General features: G+C 39.8%; 2 protein-coding genes across 3 annotated transcripts in view; one reads left to right on the top strand and one right to left on the bottom strand.

Annotated features, from left to right (window-relative positions):
* Nucleotides 1–6,641, top strand: part of MTREX (Mtr4 exosome RNA helicase) — a 43,927-nt gene extending 37,286 nt beyond the window's left edge. The window contains exons 24-27 of the mRNA XM_059491988.1: nt 791–847; nt 1,253–1,415; nt 4,565–4,669; nt 4,979–6,641. Of these exons, the coding sequence (XP_059347971.1) occupies nt 791–847; nt 1,253–1,415; nt 4,565–4,669; nt 4,979–5,031 (378 nt within the window). The 3' untranslated portion in view covers nt 5,032–6,641. The remainder of the gene's footprint in view (nt 1–790; nt 848–1,252; nt 1,416–4,564; nt 4,670–4,978) is intronic.
* Nucleotides 5,096–17,242, bottom strand: part of PLPP1 (phospholipid phosphatase 1) — a 62,504-nt gene continuing 50,357 nt past the window's right edge. For both annotated transcript variants that reach the window (XM_059491990.1, XM_059491991.1), the window contains exons 5-6: nt 7,591–7,767; nt 5,096–5,544 (exon numbers count right to left, since the gene is read on the bottom strand). In XM_059491990.1, coding sequence (XP_059347973.1) covers nt 5,419–5,544; nt 7,591–7,767 — 303 coding nt within the window. In that variant the 3' untranslated portion in view covers nt 5,096–5,418. The remainder of the gene's footprint in view (nt 5,545–7,590; nt 7,768–17,242) is intronic.

Here is a 17,242-nt window from a genome sequence, read left to right as displayed (position 1 = left end):
ATTGAAATGGCAGTACCATATGGAATTGATGCCCAGAAGGCTGTTAAAATCAGACCATATGTTTTTAAAAGCATGGGCTTTTAATACCAGATGTTACTGTTTTCCACCTGCAGGCTGTATAAAAGGGTAGTATCACCCCAGAAAATTAGTAAAAATAAAAATAAACTTCCATATGAAACACTTTTGCAAGTAGGTAGCAAGATGTAACACTCAGGTTGATTCTAAATATGGAAAAACCAGTGGCAGCAGATGCTAATGCATTCAGTTTGTTTTTAGAAGGGAAACCAAGGTAAGCCATTGTTAATTAGAATATTGGGATTCACTCAACAATAGTACTTGAGTCTAAACAGCTAGGGCATAAAGATAATCCTGTGTTTTGAAAAGCCATATTTTTATATATTGCCACTGATGCTTAAGTTATTAAAAACATTTTGTATTCTTAAAAGCTTGTAATTGTCGAAGTAGTTAATAGCAGTTAATTTGTCAATTGAAAACTATGATACAGCGAAATAGAGGGAATTTTGGAAGTATCCAGAAAGCAGGTGCCGCATTTCATAATGTTGGTATACTGTACAGAAAGATTTTGTTTTCTGGTCTAGTTTGAGGAACAAACATTCGGGGAATTCAGTAATTTAATATTAATTTAATATTTGGCACTCAATATGTTAAAGAATTTATTGGAATTATGTAGAGTGGCAGTATCATGCATTGAACTTCTGCTTTTACATTTAATTTGGTATAGAGCAAATGTATGGGAGCACTTGAGATTGTTTATTATCTTCTTTTTCAGTCCAGTGAAATGCCAAAACTGACTGAACAGTTGGCAGGACCACTTCGGCAAATGCAGGTAATTAGAAATCTGAGCTCAAGGTTAATGTTAACACGAGCAAAGCTCTTAAGTAATGTATAATAAGTGTGAAGACCTAATTTTGCACCATCAGTGAATTCAGCTGGCACTGCACGTGATTTTGCAATGTGTAATTAATAATACGTTATATGGTGTGCAAGAAATCTTTATGCTAATTTAGAACATGCCTCTAAAAGTTTTATAAGCTTGCTTGCTGCACTGTAGATTCTTAGTGTAGGCAGACTTCATGTAAAGAGTGGTTTACTTTCTGATTATGAGTAATTTCACACTAAAAAGAAAACTTCATCCTGTAATGCAGTACCTAATAATGTGCATGTCTTTTTGTTACTTAAATTCTTAACTCTGGTTAAGTATAATATAAATACAAAATATTTTATTTTAAAGGAGTGTGCAAAAAGAATCGCCAAAGTGTCAGCAGAAGCAAAACTGGAAACTGATGAAGAAAATTACTTGAATTCTTTCAGACCCAACCTAATGGATGTTGTGTATACATGGGCAAATGGAGCTAACTTTGCTCACATCTGCAAAATGACAGATGTCTTTGAAGGTACGCTAATCAATTGTTCTTTAGAAGGTATGAGTTGATAATTTCACAAGAGGGAGTGGTAATACTGAATAACCTTATCATAAACTCAGATGTATTCAAGCATCTGTATGGCTAAAATCAGGTGGGGAAAAAATCTTTACTATATATTTAAATTTATACTTACACACTGATATGATTTAGAATCTAGATTCCCTTTTTAAAGGGATATCTCTGTATTCTAAAATCTTTCTATAAAACTCAGAAATTCTAAGCATTACAACAAAAGGTAATGCTTACTTTTTCTAGTTAAAGGGAAAAACAACATGTTCCAAATGCTTGTCATCAGGAAGTACAGGTCTTGCATTTGTCCTCATTATAGTTAAGTTTTTTTTTCTTTGGTATAACCAGTTCTTCCTGCTGACTTAATGACAGAAGTGAAAAGTGGTAACCAAGTCTCTCTTTTGAATAGTTTTGCACAGAAGTGCAATGGAGATAGTTGCAAAGCCTAGATATAACGTGTCAGGTGGATTAATTTGGTTCCTAGAGGTTGTCAAACAAGAACAGTCAACACTAAAGGTCAGGCCAGAATGAAAAACCAGCCTGTTGGAAGTTGTGAAGAGCAGGGTGGATGCACCACTCTTAGGAGTCTTCGTTTTTGAAGTGTTAGTGTCACTGTTGCCTCCCTCAAATGCCATTTTCTTCTTCACAAAGGTTTGCAGATTCCCTTATAACAAGGGAATTCATGCACATAATTTATGCATGTAATCCAGTGCATAGACCCAGGAATTTTCTGAAGAAAGTTGCTTTTGAGCAGTACAAATCCTGGCAGTCTTTGCTTCTGCTGTCAGCAGATTCCTCCTATTTCAATGAGTATCTGAGCCTTCCATTTGCTATGGAAGCACCCTGAGTATGTGGAACATTGAAGCAGCTGGCTTATGTTTTACATTGACACTTTAATGTTCAGAATACACTGGGCCGTAACATTTTCCATTTACCATATTTGTACTAAGACAGTCAGCTTTGTTCTACTCAATAGTGCCAGCTTCCTCAAAATGAGATCTTAGTGGCCTGTTTTGAGATCATCTCTTTTAACAGGGGTTAATGCATGATTCTTCCCTTAACTTTCAGTAGGCTGGTTTTCCGTGCTTTCTGTCCCTATCCAAAATGAAGGGAAGCACTTCAGGCATCCATTGTTGGTTATGTGTCCCTTAAGTGGATTGTGTTCCTAAATCCCAGAGTAGTTTTCCTTGGTTATCCAAGTAACTGTAGTGATTTAAAAGAAAATCAGAATACAAAATAAGCCTAAGTGTTCCAAGAACAAGTGTGTTTGCCACAAAGTGGAGTAGCATTGATTTGCTTATGAAAATACCTTGTCTTTAAGCTGAAATATGTGGTGGGAAGAAATAAAAATAAGAGCAGCTTTTAAAAGCCATTAGGGAAGAACTCTAAACAGAGTTAAATGTCTTATGTGTTAACTGCAGATCAGCTCCTGCTTTATGGAAGTATAAACAATAATAATTAATTTTAAAATTGCCATTTTCTTGAACATAAAACTATGTGTGCAGCAAGCCCAGCTACGCTGCCTGTAATGAGTACTCCCTGGAACGGCTGTCGTGGTTGGCCTTGTAAATGGAGACGAGCAGGATCTTTGACAGCTGAGCCAGGGCTGCCCCAGTGCAGCACTGCCATGCTCGGGGCAGCTGCCCTCAGGTCGCTTGTGTTGGTGTGTGCTCTGTGCTCAGTAGCCTATGGGTGGGCTTTTCCATCTCCTGTCATTACAAACTGCTGCTCTTACACAAACTGTTCTCACTGTAGAAACTGTCATGGCCTAGTGAGCCCCTATGAATGCTTTTTAGAAGAGAAGCATTAACTTTATCATGTCCCATTTTCCCAGGAGCTATGAACAATGCACTTTTCATACTCTCTTTTTTTTTTTCCCCAAATATTATATCTTAAGGGGTAGTAAAAAGGTTGTAGAAACCAAACCCCCTCCAGTGAGCAAATCCCCTAGATTTGGTTGCTCAGAGCCCCATCCAACATGACCTTGAATGTTTACATGTATTGAAAGGTCACAATAAGGTCTCCCTGGAGCCTTCTCTTCTCTAGGCTGAACAACCCCAACTCTCTCAGCCTGTCCTCAAAGGAGACCTGTTCCATCTCTGATCATCCTGGTGGCCCTCCTCTGGACTCGCTCCAACAGGTTGATGTCCTTCCTGTGCTGGGGACCCCAGAGCTGGATGCAGCACTGCAGGTGGGGTCTCATGAGAGCAGAGAGGCAGAATCACCTCTCTTGCCCTGCTGGCCACACTGCTTTGGATATAATTGGCTTTCTGGGCTGCAGGTGCACATTGATGGGTCATATAACCTGTCATCCAGCAGCATCCCCAAGTCCCTCTCAGTAGGGCTGCTCTCAAGCCCTTCATCCCATATTTACCCATTAACAGTTATTTTGCCTACAGTAATTTTGACTGTTGGAGATGCTGCTGGAGGAGATGACCAAACAGGATGCTGTTTGCTTGTGGCCAGAAGAGCAGAAGCATTTAGAGTTGTTTTGTGAAATTTGTAGCAGTGGCTTGGGCTGAGCTGTGAGGAAAGTTCAAAAAGGAGATAAATGCATAATAAATCATAAGTGGGTGTTGGTTGCAGTGTAGGAGCTGTGGCAAGATGCTTATGTGTGTCATTGTAACCATGCAATGGCTTGGTAGAGTGGTCCATGGACTCTTGAGTAGCTCAGGATTGGTAAGATAGATCACGTACTGTTTTACTGCCTTTGCCAACAAAAGAACTAAGGCTTATAAAAAACAATCCCAAAATAAACCTGTGGTAGTTCTTGAAGCAGCTAAGTTGTGAATCTCCTATTGGTCTATGCTTTTTGAGGAAGTCTTAACAAGTTATTGAAAGAACAAGTCAGCTAGGAATTACTCAACAGCCCAGAAAGTAGTGTGATTAAATATTAGTTAGAGAATGTAAAGACAGTAGAAAGGACAAGCATTTGGAAACAGATTCAAGCAAATGCCTCACAAAGAAATTTACTGTGCAAACAGAAACTAAGTTTAAGATATTTGGCTTCTAGATAAACTGAACAGGGTTGTAGAAGGAACAATTACTTTGAGCAACTCAGGACCAGTTACATGATGTGGCACAACGTTGTCCCTTGCTCTTTCATACAGGTAGCATAATTCGTTGTATGAGGCGGCTAGAAGAACTGCTTCGGCAGATGTGCCAGGCTGCAAAAGCCATTGGGAACACAGAACTGGAAAATAAGTTTGCAGAGGGTATGTACTTCACTTTCACAGTACATTAAGCAATTTTAGAAGGAAAAGTGATGGGGCAAGGGGCTGCACAGATTGTGAGGACTGAAGGTGAATAGTTTTGAAACCTTCTCATGTTGACATCGTGGTAAACAGCACCATTGCTGTTGTATTTCCAGATAACATCTTTATTACAAAGTTTGATTTAAAGGGTGGCTAAAAATGGATGTACAATGACTTCCATTTAATAACCTGTAACATGCTTTTAACTGTACTTTAGTGGTTGTTACAGTTAAGACTCTTCAATATTAATTTTTTTTTTCTTCTTAATAGGGATTACAAAAATCAAGAGAGATATTGTGTTTGCTGCAAGCCTTTACCTGTAACAGCAGATGTCTTCCAGAAACTATACTGACATGATGGAACAAATTCATCAGTGTCACATGTGGCTTCCATATCAAGTAATTCCTTTTAATGGTGTTTTAAACCACAGTTGATTCAACAAGGCATGTACAAACAGCAGTGTATGTAATATAACTTGTTACAGTTTTCAATAAAAATTTACAATTATAATAGCTTTCTTCTAAGCAAGAGCTTGAACCAACGGAATTTTAAAGTTTAGATGTACAATAACTGTGGTAGATGTTACTATATACAGGTAAAGTGAGCATCCAAGAGCAGCAGCAGTCCCTTAAAGGCAATTACTTATATTACAGAGTTAGACTTGTGAAATTGTTTTCATTCAGAGCAATATAGTTGATATGGGTCATTCTTCATGGTTGATGATTGCTGCCAAAGTGATTTCCATTTGTTGGAGTCTCATGTAGGGTTGTATGGGAATCTTCTTTTGGTTGAAATGTACATCCTCTCACTTTGAAGAAGTCTGACACATAGACAACCTAAGTGAACAAATTAGTGTTAAGCGTTAATCAGTGTTAAATTATTCCTGCACTCACAAGTCTTTGAAACAAGGGTTCTGCAGCAGGCAAATTCTATGATTGGAACTAATAAAAAGCTTAATGAGTTTAAAACATTAAAAAATGGCAGGGAAGTCTTGTACAAGATTCAGACATCTGTTCTTTCAAGAGCTTTTTCACCTTGCCATTGACGATTTAGTCACTGATGGTTTAAGCCAAATTCAAGGCTTGTGCTAACTGACTGCCTTACCAGGCACTGCTTCATTACAACAGCCATTGTTTAAACAGCTCTAAATGAAGGAGCAAAATGTGCTTTTGGAGGGCCCACAATGCAAGTTTAGTTAAATTTTTTTTCTGTAATTTAGGTGGAAAAGAACAGGAGACATGGTGCTTTAGCTGGACCCAGCACTTGTAAGGCCAGCTCTACCTATGTAGTTCCTTCCTGCAGTCTTTTAAACACACCACCTCACTTCTTCACAGCTAGGAGACATCTCCCTCACTACAAGACAGGTGGTTGATCCAGTTCTGCAGCTTGCTGTCTTCCAATGCTCATTTCACCAAGTCCCATAGCAGATGTGCTGGGCACAGTGCTACCTGGAGTGCAATAAGTGAGAGCCTCACATGATCCTTTCCCTTACTGTATTGTGTCTTCCCCTCCCACTGTAACCCCGAGAACTGCAGAACACTTGAATGTCCATGGCAGAAGAAACAATCTCCCACCACACTGGCAGCTGGCTGATGATCCAGCACACTGCTTTAGCCACAGACCAGGGGAGTTTCAGCTTCCACTTAATGCCAGATTCCCTCAGTTCAATTTAGTGATGATCTGTTTGCAGTTGCTGTGCAGCTATGCTCTAACCTCAGCTTGCTGGTTTTGGAGAGGAACTCATCAGTTCTTTCAGATAAGAGTCTGAGGGTGGTGGTTGGTGCTAGTGTATATTTTTTAAAATAATTTCCTGACCTTTCAACTCTACTCTCTGTAATGCTACTTTCTACTCTTTCTTGTATTACCAAGCACCTTCTGAATCATCCGACATCCTTGACTAAACTTGTTTTCCTAATAAAAGTGTCCTCACCTCTTTGATGTTTCTTACTCTCTGTACTGTTTCTTAGAAAAAGGGGTAGGATTATGCCAACATGTTGCCATTTAGTAACAGCTAATGCAGCCTGTATGATTTCCCAGAGCTGCTCCAAGATTTGATTATTGATTGCAACTAGTAGACAGCTTTGTCTTGAGCCCTTCTGACCTGAGAAAGCTGACAAAGCATTTATTTTGGAGGTTGTTCTTCTCAGCTGAGCCTCAGTTCTTGATAACTGAATCTGTCAGTAAGACCTCATTTCATTCCCATTGATCCAAAATTATTTATGGATGAATTAGCCATTGCATTCTGGTGATACCCAGTACAACTGTTGTCACTCAGACAACTGGGCCTGCTGTGACAAGTTTAGGCAAGTGTCTGTTTCCTGGGATAACTTTATACTCATCAGTACAGCTGAGCTTCACATGTTTGTTCCTTGTTGTGAACACATTTTTAGTACTAGAAATGCACAAAGAAATGGTGCAGAAGGGCTTTAGTTTCCCATCAGACTGAAAAAAACACTGTGTAAGGTGGCAAAGGCAGACACTTTGGTGCTGTACTCATTCAAGGCCTTTTCCCCCGTTTACTGTATAAAACTTACTTTATATTATGTTCTCTGCTATTGTACTTGGGATTTCAAATGTGGCTAGAAGCAAAATGCTTGATTTATATAGAGAGGCCTTGGTTTGCAGTTACCATTTCCATCTTAGTTATTTGAAAAGCTCTTGAGCAGAGGCTATGTCATGTTGTCCAATGGCTAAAACTACAATTTATCTCACTCCCCAAAGTATTACTGCTACAACCAGTTCAAGGAGTTGTTTCCCTGTTTCAGCAATTTCTGAAGCATTAGAAATACAGGTTTGCTTTCCTGTGAACACAGCCTGCAATTCTAAGGTGCTGTTCATAAAAGCAGTATTCACACCCACCCACCCCCTCAGGAATTACTTACAATGAGTACAGCTACCACTGCACCCTGGATAAGTCCTGTTAAAACATCACTCCAGTGATGCTTGTAGTCAGAAACACGTGACAGACCCACATAGATAGATGCAGCAATAAGACCAAACTGTAAAGTAGGACGTACAAGTCTTGCCCAGTCTCCTTTCATTCTTGCCTGAAGATAAAGCTGAAAGAAAAAGAGAAATTAGTTACAAAATGCAGAAAGCACAGATGCAGTAAAATTGTGTTGGGTCTTTTCAAAGAGTTGATTGAAATTTTACTGAAGTAATATTCACAGCTGTTCTAGGTGCTATAGTTGTATTTTAAGGCTGCCAAGGCAGGGTTTGATAGTTTTGGACTTTAATTTATATATAACACCATCATATTGTTCCATTTGTACCAATATGACAAATGAGTATTTTGAGGATAAAGGTCCTGGTAATACTAGAGCCACCTAAGGCTTAAAAAGAATCCAGTGGAAGTCAAACCAGTATTTTACTCCAGCATGAACTACATGTAAGCCTTATACACAAAATAGTTTATATTTACTATTCATAGAGCTGACAAGTTTTTAAACTTCATTCTCAATTCCAGTTACCTTTAGTATTACCAGCTTTTAGCATAGCATTGCAGCTGTAGCTAAGTATCAGAACTAACTTGATGTAATGATAGCATTTCTCAGTTGTCACTGGTATATTTCACTGAGCTGTGTTCCTCACCCTTTTCAGCTGCCTATTAACCATACTACCGCTCTGGTGGATATTTCAAGTTCCCATGTATTTTCCCTCCCCTCAGGTCTGCTTTTGTTGTGTATATCTGTGTTTTTGATGTATTATCTAAATTTTTCAGTATTATTTCCTATCTAATCTAATCCAAGACCCCAGCTCTGTTTCTTCTGTGGTCTGTCTAGGATCTGTCTGTCTACGTCTGTCTAGCTCTCTAGTTTCTCCAAATACATTCTGTAAACATAATTGAATTTATTCTGAAACTTAATCCTATCACCAAAGAAAGCACCATAGTTACTGCATTCACTGACAAAACAATACATTTGGAAGTTATATTTAACATTTCAAGTATATCTTCACAGAGACACTTAGAAACTTCAGGCCAAGGACAAAACCTCAGCTGACAGTCTTGAGTAATGTAGAAACCAACACACAAGCATCAGGCACCAAGGCAGCACTGGTGGCTGACGGTAAAACCCTCCACTGCCAACTTCAAAAGCCATGGCTAACCTTGAGAAGCAGTACATTTACCGTGTAAATACAGGCATAGAGAAGACACTGTAGATGCAGAGGTGATACTTTCCAAAGTTAAACATTTGGGGAATGTTTCTCTTAGTAACTTACATCATAATTTTGGCATGCTGACATTTTCAGCTATAAATGGAGCATCAAAAACATCAACCCTATCCATAAACAGTTTTCTTTAATAGCAAGGTCAGGGTAGAATCAGCCTCTAAAGAAGCTACATCTAAGACTAAACTGAAATAAATTTTTCCCCTTCAAATTGGTGGGCACTGCATATTTCTGTGGGCCTCAAACTCACCACTAGGGAAAATACAGCTTAGCCACTTCAGAAATTATCTGTCACACCAAGTTCTTTTAACAAAAGGTGTTTTAATGGACTTACTGTGATACTACTTCTGGATTTACCAACAGTAGACCAGAACACTACAAAGTGCCTGATGGAGCAGAGGAAGGTCCCAGGAGCATATGCTGGTAGCCTGAAGAGCTGGCTGATGATTTAATACTGGCTGTACTTCTCTCTTTCCCTATTCCCACTAAATTTTCCTGAAGGCAGTTAAAATACCTTGCTGCAATGAAGTTTTTTTCCATGTAAACATTTTTGGAAGTTTGCAAAGGGTATATAGCTGTAGTAGGAAAAAAAAAGGGTTATGCAACCTTTTTGCAGATATGTGAGAAAGTAGGTTTACCTATGAACACAAGAAGAAAATGGGGCAAGGCATGCAAATGCCAGCTTGGAAGGATGCCAGCTCAGTGCACGGAATGACCAATAAAGCAATCTTTGGCCTTAGGCAAATTCTTTCTGCTTGAGAAAGCATCAGACAAGAAATTTGGATTTGACATCTACATGAAAGCTTGATTTCTGTACTTTGAGAGTAATCTCCCATCATGAAGATCTGGAGCTGTTCTGTCAGCTGCAGAGCATAAGCAGTTGGCTACAGACTTCACAAATTCTGGGTGATTCTTCACACCATCAGCTCCTCTATCTGTACAGGAAACAGCCAAAGGTCTTCTTGCACCTTCTATAACAAATAGATTCACAGTGTTTTAAAACTAGGTATGAAAAGGGTGAGAAATGATACCACAGATCAGTCTTAGGCTGACTGGTCAATGCTGTGTTTAATTTCAGAAATAGCAGCCGTCATTCTGGTTACAGTTGGGTTTGGGTTTTGGGGTTTTTTTTTTGTTAAGTTGAAAATAATTGCTTATTAACCAGCTGCTGCAATAGCAAATGCCATATTATTTTTAAGCAGGTAGTTTCAAACTGATACTGCTTTTAACAGGCTCTGAGTTGTGCTACCCTGCCAAGCTTCTTCCCACTACTGTGACTTGCTCTTAGAAAAACAACAGCAACATGTCTGGCTGCAACAGGCATCAGGGCCACGCAGGAAAATACAGCAGCCAAGGAGAGGAGGAACTTTTGCAGATGATTCCTTAAATGTAAATCAAGGTTAACATTGGAAATATTCCAAATTTTCCTTTATATAGTATTAGCCCTTATGTAGAATTAAATGCACAATATGGAGATGTCCTAGCTCCATGCTGTATTAACTCTTGCTACTATTTTGACCCTGTTGACTAACAGAGTGCAATGGCTTCATGCTATTGACAGAACCTCAGAACCTCCTCCTTTATGGCATACACTTCAGGTTCCTTTGCTCCTCTTTGTCACAGAATAGCCTCAGAGAAAGAAAGCAGAAGCAAATCCCTGTCTCTCCACCCAAGCCTCTTTTCTAGAAAGGAGTAAGTATATAAGAAAAACTTGTGATCTGTAGAAGCCACAGGAACTTTAGGAAATCTCATCTGGGAATACTAATGAAATGCCTCCTACCAGCATTTCTCATATTGCAGAGAACAAATTTGTGAGCCTATGAACACAGCAGAAGCATCCCAAACTGCTCTGGTAGTGACCCACTCCTGTCAGCATTTTGACCATGCCAGCCTCCCTCCACACTGTTCTGAGCATTCTGATCCTTTACCAGTTGTCTTTTAGCTATGCTCCATTGCTCTCCATTCCCCCATCCTGCTGCTTCTTGTGTTTGCTTCGTTCATTCCTTTTAAAAGTGCAAAGAGATTTCACAAGACTTCTTTTTAATGGGATTAAATAATCTTGAGGTTTTTTTCCCTACTGGTTTACTCCATAATGAAAATATGTCCTCTGCCACACACGTCCTGAACGAAATTTCTTCTTAATCTATGGTCTAGTACTTCATTTCTAAAAATACAGACAAGCAATGAAGAGAAACTCACAGCTACTTTGTGGCTTCTTGCAAGAAGCCACAATCATGAATGGAAGGGTCTCTGCAACTGGAGAATTATTTGCTACTCCACATTTCTAGCATGGCTGTTGAGCATTTGCTCTTTCAGCAGAGCAGTATTAATTTACATAAACACATGCCTACTTAATTTGGAAGTACAGTGACTTGTGTTTCCTACATGGGCTTCGGGAGGTGTAACCATGTGGCTTCACAAGGAAGCTTCCTAACAGCTAATATAATACTTCTTCAGTTTAAGGCCACAAAATTCTTTTAAATCTACCAAAACCTATTCAGTTCACCAACCAAGGTCATATTTCAGATATTTAGTTTCAATATCTAGTACTCCTTGGTTATTTTCATTCAATACCTTCTCCTATTTTTTTCCAAAACCCAATTATACAGAAATTCTGCACTGCAAAATAAATTTGCCTGTTAAGGTATGGGAAATCCTCCTTCACTTCTTCAAGAATGGATGTCAAAAGGAAAAAATCTGGAGAGGAGAGGGATTGTGGTGGTGTTCCCCCACCAAGTAATGGTACTACTTGTACCAATTGATTTGTTCTGATACTTTTCAAAAATAGATTTTCTTCTGATACCAAAAGACCCCAGTAATTTTATTTCCTATAGGGGTCTTGTCCTAAAGAGTAGGAGCAAGGCAAACCTTTCCTTTAGATATTTACCTATTTTCACTCTTATTTCCATCTCTCAAACCATAGGGGAATCACTGCATCATTAACTTAAGAGAGAACAGTGAGGGAAGAAACAGTTTCCAAGACAGAAAACTCCCCTGTGACATAGAGAAATGAAAACACTTCTCAGTTTGTCCAAGTGCAAGTAAGACTCTGGAGACAAAACAAAGTTGGAGAAAATCAGTTCTCATGAAATAAATCCCTTCTTTGAGAGATCTTTGTAGCTGATAGAAGTTTAGAAGTGAGCAAGTAAATGGAATGTACTTTCCTTAGCTTAACATTTACTATTAGTCATGTCTGTCTTTGGTTTATGGTATCTGCCTGAGCAGTACAGAAGAGCCCTATGGCATTACTGTCCAGGAGGCACAAAATACTCCTGTGGTTACAGTCACTATTTGGATCCATTACTGGCTACTGTTAGCAAAGCTCATACTTCAAAGCAGGTCTGCTGACCCAAAAAGTCCCAAGAGCCACAAACCATAGGGATTCTTCCCAAACCAAGAAGCTCTGATTTAGAAATGCTTAAGCACACTCAAGTCCACAAGTATATGGTTTGCTTTGGGATTTCAGAGGTGGAGGGAGTAGATATGGAGCTAATGTGTATGGGTGGTTTTGTTAATGAGGCAGGGGTGGAAGGAAGCAAAAGCACAGGAAGCACCAGTGTTTTGAAGCCTTCGCAAAAACAGCCTTTGCACTAATATGAAAAGATGGGGCAAAATTTTTCAGAAGGCCTGGGATTAGGCATAACAGCTGAGAATCCAGGCACATTTGTAAAATAGGAAAATTTCATTTTTATATATATCCTAAGGACATCCTTACAGGAGACAATACCCCCTTGCCTAAGACTGCAAAGTCTTCCATTGGGAAGCTGGGAAGATGCACAGAGTGCCAGAGTAACTATTCACCCTCCAACTCCATCAGTAAATACACACTGTAGCCTTTCGTGGAGGAGAGGGCGGTGCAGTAGTCACACTACAACACACTTGCACCAGACAGTTTGCATCTGAGCATCTTTGATAACAGCCCATATTAAAATATGATCCTCCAAGAGAAAAGACAAGCTGAGACACTCAGGATAGATTCCTGCATAATGTTATAAAGCAACTGAAACCAAACATTTAGACAGATACATAGGGATATGGGATACAGGTAAGTGATCTGCCATCCCTGTTATAGTCCTGTTCAGCAATCCAGACACCTCTTCCCTGCTCAGACTTAAGGAGAGAAACAGCAGAGAGAAAGGCTCCCTTCAGAGATTTTCAAAGCTTTCTCCTACATCTATAAATGTTTGCTGAATAGCTCTTGCCTTTCTGCTTGTTATGGGAAACTTGAGAGATGCCTTCATATAAAAGCTAGTTTGTATAAATGCTGTTACTCAAATAGCTTTGTATAAGAATTATTAATCATATTTCAGCTAGTACAAACTCTGGAATTCAAGGAAATATAAGAAATCCAGTAAACAGTTTAAAAATTGCAGTTCTGAGCACAAAAGAACCACAATATGTGTGTCATATACAATCTTACACTTATACAAATATTACAAATTAAAGTGCAACACTTTATTTTGTACCTGGAAGCACTGTATCTATGAATAAACACAGAGCTATAGGCATCAGCCAACAAGACATATTTCTGCAAACCAGAAATATGGATAATGTCTCTCCCATCTACTTTTAAACACAGCAGGCTCACATCCAAACAGAAAACTGTATTCTAAAAGGAATACAGAGCCACAGAAGAATTCATGAGTCACTCATATTTATGACCCTGCCCAATCTGCATTATTATATGTATTTTGTTTTATTTTAATTGGGCAGAAAATAAAGAAAGAAGCAACAGTTCAGAATTAGTTCTTCCCCTTCCAGTGAGGGAAAAAGATACAGGTCTGCAGTGCCTTCAGCGTGGTGGTATGCCTGAGCTGCTGTTCAAAGGGGTGGTATATCCCTATTACTCTGACCGTATCTGTCTTCCCTGTGTCAGCTCTAATGTTTGAACAGCCCTACAGGGAACTGATCTATGGGAGAGCTGAACTGGGGGGAAACGGCTGAACTACCAAGAAAAGGCAGAATATGTACCAGTCTGGGCTCTTTAAGATAGCTGCATTCTGCTGTCAAAGGCAACTGATGTGCAAAAGCTGCCTCCTAAGCAATGGGCATAAATTCCTGTTACTAGTAACAGCTCAGCTTTCAATTCAATATCAACACTGTAATCAAATCTGTTCTAAACAAATACTACTTGTCCAGTGAGCAATGAGGTTTATTTGGGTTTTAATCCTCCGGCCTCAATTTGGCTGTACATTGCCAAAATAATTTCACATTGACATAATTTTTACTGTAGAGCAGGATAAACAGTAACATTTTATTTTGTTGTAAATTGGAATACAACATTTACCTCTTTTCTGATAGGAAAAAACCACTGGAAGTTAGTACTTTAACATTTACTAGAAGAACTAGAGCACTGCAATGTATTGCTTTCAGCTCAGTCCTAGAGGAGCCAGTTCACAATACTGGAATTTTTACTAGTGGCCCTAACTTTCAAGCAAACCACAGAGAAATCAGGTTCTTTTGTTTCCTTACCATAAAAAGTCTAAATAACAATATTACAAGAATACCAGGAGCACATACAGGTAGAAGTGTGAGTGCTTCCATACTTGAGCCTTGCAGCATGACCAGTTACCTGTTATTTTTTAATCTGCTGAAAGTAAGGTACTTGATACTATGCACAGCTACAGCCAAACAAAGCATTTTCAGTAAGACATGTGTTTTCATTAGTTTTGGAAGACTGGTCCTCAACTTTCATGTGGGCAAGAACACAATAAAGACAGTTCTGTGGCTCTAGTCAAAAGCATTTGCAAAAGTGAAGAAATGGGTGCTGTGCAAACAGACATAGCTAAAATACTATGCTAAAGACTCTTGTTTAAGTACTGTTTCACTCAACCTCCCATCCCAACATAAACAATCAAAATCAGAGTTTGAGAGCAGAGGTTGACTGGCACATTTGGGAGCATTGAGTAACAAAAGCAACCTAAAGCCTGTTTTCACTTGTGTTTTTCCTATGATCTCTCTGCAAAAGAAGGCTGCAGCCTTTTTCAGTCCCAGCCATTAAAACACCAGTTACCCTCCTCATCTGTAATTCCATGTGACCTTGGATACATAAAATGTTCCCAATGACTTCTAGGAGAGCCACTCAAGTTACATTGTGCAAGATTCATCATCCCTTTCTGTCCCAAGTCTAAGCAGCACAAACGCGTTGCCATCCCCAGAATAGCAGTGCCTCTTGGCTGGGTTTGTGCAGCCCTGTTCTTCATCCTGGGATAGGTGTTGGCAGGGAAGTGCCCAGGCCAGCTACAGCCAAAACTGATTCTCTTACAGAAACAATCCTCAGGGCCACACCCATTTCTGCCAACTGTTCTCACTATTGATGGCAGCATGCATTTAGCATTTTAATTTAAAATAACTTTTTAAACATACTTAACTAGAAAAGTCAAAGCAAAAACTGCCTGCGGCATCCCCCCCTCTAGGGCCAAGGTTTAGTTTGGTCACATAGACACTGGTAGAAGAGGTGCTCCACTATACTTGCTCTCCCATTTCCAAACCAGGATTCAATAGTTTTGAAACAGGAGAGGTCATGCCAGCTGTTTAATTGTGGAAAAAAAGGAGCAGCATCAGGAGAGGACAACACAGATAATTTGGGATCCATCATCTGTTATTAGGTCACTGGATTCCCACATACTGCTGCGGTCAAACTCCCTCTAGCTTGCACACAAAGCTGCTGTTGGCAGAAGTTCTTATCCCAGAGATACCAGCTCTGCTTGGACCCAAACTAACCCATCTAGCTCTGCCAAATGAGTCTCAAAATACATTCTCCACCATAGCTTCCTAGACTGACAGACTGCAAGCAGGTTTTTTTCTGGGGTTTCATTAATTCTATGTTAGGAAACATAAGAAACTTAATTTTAACCTGGGAGCAGGCTGAAAACTCAACCTTTAAATTTGTCTAGCTTGACACAACAGCTTTTTTACGGGTGCAATGACCTCTGTGCTTTGATGTATACTACTGCTTGTTTAAACAGATGGATAATATAAACTATTTAACATTTCCATGCAACAAAGAGTTAAAGTAGAGGATTTGATGACTAATACAGTGAGTTGTGTTTCCATGTGTGGCCTCTGCTATAAGATGGGACACACAGCATAGGATTATGTTCAAAATTGCAGCTTTTTCTCCTGATACCAGCAAAGCCATGCAGTCAGGACTCAAATAATTTTGGCAATCTCCTGGCAAGAAGAATGGAATACTCCTTTACCATAATTCAGACTCTTGAAGAAGTCCAAACGCTTGCCAAGTCAAAAATGTCATTGAATCACAGAATTGTTTAGGTTGGAAAAGAGCCTTGAGATCATTTGAGTTCAACTGTTAACTCAGCACTGCCAAGTCCAGCACTCATTTATGTCCCCAGATGTCACATCCACACTTCTCTTAACTACTTCCAGGGATGGCAATTCCACCACGCCCCCGGGGGTAGCCCGGTCTAATAGTTGACAGTCTTTTCCAAGTCTTCTCATCCTGCTGCTGGCTGCCTAGGACCCCACCTGGCTACAACCTCCTTTGAGGCAGCTGTAGAGAGCTGTAAGGTCACCCCTGAGCCTCCTTTTCTCCAGGCTGAACCCCCAGCTCCCTCAGCTTCTCCTCCAAGGACTGGTTTTCTACAGTCATGGATTCACCTGACACATACTGCATTCAGCAGCTACCTTTTAAGAGCACACTTTCTGCAGTACACATCCACACACACCAGACTCCTCCAGCTGCCCCAGAAAGCAGCATGCTAGCGTCTGGTTATCATTAACACAGCTTCTGAGTAATGCCACATGCTAACAGCCTGTCCTGCTGGTGACTAAGCCCATGGCTGCAGAACGGGTGCAGGGCACAGATGAAGCCAGCATCAGAGTTCAGAAAACAAACAAGGCATCAAGTCCTGCAGGTTTGGCTTGGAGCCAGCTGCAGCACTCTGCCTTGCCACATGGGCAAGTGTGTGTGTGTGTGTGTGTGTGTGTGTGTGTGTGTGAGTGTTTTCTTCACCCTCTGGCACTAGCTGTCCTTTTGAAGACATCTGAACTCGATTTGGTTTCTTGGTATACACTAAGGCTATGTAAATCAGCAAGACAAAAACATGCCGCACAGGAGCCATTAACCTTCTTCTGATGGCCTCCCTACAATGGCCTCATGACAGTTTTTATGAATAATGAATAATCTTATTATCAGACAGAAGGAAGTAGAAATCTAATCTGCACAAAGCCTCTTATTTTTACTGGCCAATATGGCTCAGCCAAAGACAAAAAATGGGTGCAGAAATAGACAGGGTTCTGGAAACTCATAGACTAATTAATGGAAAACAAAGTCATTTCCAGTGAAACACTTCCTGTCATCTTAGAAGAGTTAAAGGCATTTGTACCCCTCTAGTTTAAGGA

Source organism: Ammospiza nelsoni, chromosome Z (genome assembly GCF_027579445.1).
Source record: "Ammospiza nelsoni isolate bAmmNel1 chromosome Z, bAmmNel1.pri, whole genome shotgun sequence".
In the NCBI taxonomy this organism is placed as follows: Eukaryota; Metazoa; Chordata; class Aves; order Passeriformes; family Passerellidae; genus Ammospiza; species Ammospiza nelsoni.
This window is presented reverse-complemented; position numbering and strand designations above follow the sequence as displayed.